A 5,116-nucleotide genomic window follows, 5' to 3' on the forward strand; every position below is an offset into this window, starting at 1 on the left:
CAGTCGGATGGGTGGACGTATAGATAAACAGTCGGATGGGTGGACGTATAGATAAACAGTCGGATGGGTGGACGTATAGATAAACAGTTGGATGGGTGGATGGATGGATAAACAGTCGAATGGGTGGACGTATAGATAAACAGTCGGATGGATGGATAAACAGTCGGATGGATGGATAAACAGTCGGATGGATGGATAAACAGTCGGATGGATGGATAAACAGTCGGATGGATGGATAAACAGTCGGATGGATGGATAAACAGTCGGATGGATGGATAAACAGTCGGATGGATGGATAAACAGTCGGATGGATGGATAAACAGTCGGATGGATGGATAAACAGTCGGATGGATGGATAAACAGTCGGATGGATGGATAAACAGTCGGATGGATGGATAAACAGTCGGATGGATGGATAAACAGTCGGATGGATGGATAAACAGTCGGATGGATGGATAAACAGTCGGATGGATGGATAAACAGTCGGATGGATGGATAAACAGTCGGATGGATGGATAAACAGTCGGATGGATGGATAAACAGTCGGATGGATGGATAAACAGTCGGATGGATGGATAAACAGTCGGATGGATGGATAAACAGTCGGATGGATGGATAAACAGTCGGATGGATGGATAAACAGTCGGATGGATGGATAAACAGTCGGATGGATGGATAAACAGTCGGATGGATGGATAAACAGTCGGATGGATGGATAAACAGTCGGATGGATGGATAAACAGTCGGATGGATGGATAAACAGTCGGATGGATGGATAAACAGTCGGATGGATGGATAAACAGTCGGATGGATGGATAAACAGTCGGATGGATGGATAAACAGTCGGATGGATGGATAAACAGTCGGATGGATGGATAAACAGTCGGATGGATGGATAAACAGTCGGATGGATGGATAAACAGTCGGATGGATGGATAAACAGTCGGATGGATGGATAAACAGTCGGATGGATGGATAAACAGTCGGATGGATGGATAAACAGTCGGATGGATGGATAAACAGTCGGATGGATGGATAAACAGTCGGATGGATGGATAAACAGTCGGATGGATGGATAAACAGTCGGATGGATGGATAAACAGTCGGATGGATGGATAAACAGTCGGATGGATGGATAAACAGTCGGATGGATGGATAAACAGTCGGATGGATGGATAAACAGTCGGATGGATGGATAAACAGTCGGATGGATGGATAAACAGTCGGATGGATGGATAAACAGTCGGATGGATGGATAAACAGTCGGATGGATGGATAAACAGTCGGATGGATGGATAAACAGTCGGATGGATGGATAAACAGTCGGATGGATGGATAAACAGTCGGATGGATGGATAAACAGTCGGATGGATGGATAAACAGTCGGATGGATGGATAAACAGTCGGATGGATGGATAAACAGTCGGATGGATGGATAAACAGTCGGATGGATGGATAAACAGTCGGATGGATGGATAAACAGTCGGATGGATGGATAAACAGTCGGATGGATGGATAAACAGTCGGATGGATGGATAAACAGTCGGATGGATGGATAAACAGTCGGATGGATGGATAAACAGTCGGATGGATGGATAAACAGTCGGATGGATGGATAAACAGTCGGATGGATGGATAAACAGTCGGATGGATGGATAAACAGTCGGATGGATGGATAAACAGTCGGATGGATGGATAAACAGTCGGATGGATGGATAAACAGTCGGATGGATGGATAAACAGTCGGATGGATGGATAAACAGTCGGATGGATGGATAAACAGTCGGATGGATGGATAAACAGTCGGATGGATGGATAAACAGTCGGATGGATGGATAAACAGTCGGATGGATGGATAAACAGTCGGATGGATGGATAAACAGTCGGATGGATGGATAAACAGTCGGATGGATGGATAAACAGTCGGATGGATGGATAAACAGTCGGATGGATGGATAAACAGTCGGATGGATGGATAAACAGTCGGATGGATGGATAAACAGTCGGATGGATGGATAAACAGTCGGATGGATGGATAAACAGTCGGATGGATGGATAAACAGTCGGATGGATGGATAAACAGTCGGATGGATGGATAAACAGTCGGATGGATGGATAAACAGTCGGATGGATGGATAAACAGTCGGATGGATGGATAAACAGTCGGATGGATGGATAAACAGTCGGATGGATGGATAAACAGTCGGATGGATGGATAAACAGTCGGATGGATGGATAAACAGTCGGATGGATGGATAAACAGTCGGATGGATGGATAAACAGTCGGATGGATGGATAAACAGTCGGATGGATGGATAAACAGTCGGATGGATGGATAAACAGTCGGATGGATGGATAAACAGTCGGATGGATGGATAAACAGTCGGATGGATGGATAAACAGTCGGATGGATGGATAAACAGTCGGATGGATGGATAAACAGTCGGATGGATGGATAAACAGTCGGATGGATGGATAAACAGTCGGATGGATGGATAAACAGTCGGATGGATGGATAAACAGTCGGATGGATGGATAAACAGTCGGATGGATGGATAAACAGTCGGATGGATGGATAAACAGTCGGATGGATGGATAAACAGTCGGATGGATGGATAAACAGTCGGATGGATGGATAAACAGTCGGATGGATGGATAAACAGTCGGATGGATGGATAAACAGTCGGATGGATGGATAAACAGTCGGATGGATGGATAAACAGTCGGATGGATGGATAAACAGTCGGATGGATGGATAAACAGTCGGATGGATGGATAAACAGTCGGATGGATGGATAAACAGTCGGATGGATGGATAAACAGTCGGATGGATGGATAAACAGTCGGATGGATGGATAAACAGTCGGATGGATGGATAAACAGTTAAATGGATGGATGAATGTATATAAATGGATGGATGGATGGATGGACGGATGGATAAACAGATGGATGGATAAATGAATAAAAATATGAATGATAAAGTTAAACACTCAGATAGATAGATAGATAGACAGATAGACAGATACCTTGAGTTTGGCCACGCAGTAGACGGTGGCTGATGGGTTCTTCAGCTGCAGCCGCTCCTTCAGAAGGTTGCTGCCGTAAGCGAAGTACAGAAAGGTGGATCCGTTCTGCCGGTCGCTGCTGTTGTCCATAATTGAATCTTCAGAGGGCAGAGGGACTAGGAGGATGAGGACGAGGAAGAGGAGGGACAGGGTGAGGAAATGGAAGAGGGACATTTTTGCGTTGAATCAGCTCAGCAGGGCTCAGAGCGAATGAAATGGAAAACACCTCTGTTAACGGAGCTCCATTCTCATGCAAATCCATTGTGTGCCAAAGTCTGCATTCATCTGACACTAACCACTATCAGCAAGAACTTTCCCAACCGTCCCTCTAGTGGAAGCAGCAGAAATTACCTTTAAGCAGTCAAAATTCACCCCTAAAATTAGCCTAAATAATGCAATTTACATAGGTTTCCAATATATTAAGACATTAATAATTTCTTCTGTACGATCTGAATTTCTGCACTTTGAATATTGAATTTGATATTCTGAATTTCTTCTTCATCTTGAGAACTTGAAGCTGTTTTTTTAAAAACTGGATATTTGCAGTCTAAGAATTCAGAACAAAAAAAATCAGCTGTTTGAAAATACATGTCTATAAAACTGCCATAAAAAATTGATTGTTTTAAAATTTCAAGTGTTAAATATTCAAGTTTAAAAAAAATCTAATTCAGAACTGTTAAATGCCACATAGTACTCAGTTTTGTTAAATGACACTTGTCAATAATTCAAATTTACACAATTCAAATTCAAATAGTTTTGTCAAATTTTGAGCTACATATAATGGCGTTGTGAAATGCTTTTGAATAACAGAAATTGACCTGGGGCCAGTTGCACAAACAGTCACTATAGCCCCGTTTCCACCGCAGGAACTTTCCCCAGGAACTTAACTAGGGACTTTAGGCCGGTACTAAGTCCCTGCTCGCGAGGTAGTACTTTTTCAAAGGTCCGGAACTTTCGGGGGCAGGACTTGGGCGCTGAACATGCTGATTGGTTGAGTTCACGCAGCATTGTATTTCAACCATAGACTGTAAAAAAAGATGGACGACGCGTTTCCTATTCCTTCCACTATAGAAAAGTGAAGCCAAAGCATCTCAGCATGGCCGCTGCCATTTCGGAAAATTGTATTGGAAGCGTAATAATTTTTATTTTGACTCAAGTCTCATTCGTTTACATGGAGAGGGCGGGGTTTATGACCTGTACTGCAGCCAGCCACCAGGGGGCGATCAAAGAGCCCGCAGCTTCACTTTTCAAGACGTGTGAGGCACACCCGATTTCAACCACCATATATTCGCATAATTTTTTTAAATATTACTGTTATTGTGTACTGAAATGTAGTTTTAAAAGCGCCTATTTGAAAATGTGTTTAGCTGATTTCGGAGATGTGAGCTCCAGGCGATCAGCAGGTGTTCAGTGCTCATGTATCCCGACGAGAGCAGCCTCACCTCGGCTAGTCCTTCTGAAATTTACCGCTGGCTCTGATGTCTCTGTAGTGGTTAAACATGAGATACAATTCATTTTGGGTAAATCTAACAGGTAATCTTTGGTCTTTATTCTATTAATCTATTAATATGTTAAAATGAAAAGAGGCAATACTGTTTGATATAATATTTCGTTTCATTTTAATGTACAGTACGTATACGTTCCCTGAACTACATTTCTGTGGCTATTAATATGTTTAAATGAAAACGAAAAGAGGCAGTGGTGTTTGATATCATATTTCGTCTTATTGTAAATACAGTGAGGAAAATTGCAGCAGCCAAGGCGAGCTGACTGATGTTATCAAGTACGCTGCTGTTTGCAGAATTACCGGAAAAGCGGCTTATGTAAAGACTTAAGAACTACTTTGACTAACAAGCAGTTAACCAAATGGTAATCAGTCTTGCTTTTTAGATTCAAATTAGACCAATCTACATTTTTATCCAACTGATTTTTAAAAAGTTATGACCAGTCTTGCAAAAAAAAAAAATTAGATGTAAGACTAGTCTAAGCAGTTTATGGGTCAAAGACGAAAAAGGGTTTAAGCATAAAAACAATAAGTGTAATACTGCTTT

The 5,116-nt window shown here is 42.1% G+C and overlaps 1 protein-coding gene across 2 annotated transcripts in view; it reads right to left on the reverse strand.

Moving 5' to 3' along the window:
• Positions 1-5,116, reverse strand: part of LOC107714254 (gamma-glutamylcyclotransferase-like) — a 12,769-nt gene that overhangs the window by 2,195 nt on the left and 5,458 nt on the right. For both annotated transcript variants that reach the window (XM_016520062.1, XM_016520061.1), the window contains exon 2: positions 3,027-3,181. In XM_016520062.1, coding sequence (XP_016375548.1) covers positions 3,027-3,181 — 155 coding nt within the window. The remainder of the gene's footprint in view (positions 1-3,026; positions 3,182-5,116) is intronic.

This window comes from Sinocyclocheilus rhinocerous, unplaced genomic scaffold (assembly GCF_001515625.1).
Source record: "Sinocyclocheilus rhinocerous isolate Xijiao unplaced genomic scaffold, SAMN03320098_v1.1 scaffold4194, whole genome shotgun sequence".
In the NCBI taxonomy this organism is placed as follows: domain Eukaryota; kingdom Metazoa; phylum Chordata; class Actinopteri; order Cypriniformes; family Cyprinidae; genus Sinocyclocheilus; species Sinocyclocheilus rhinocerous.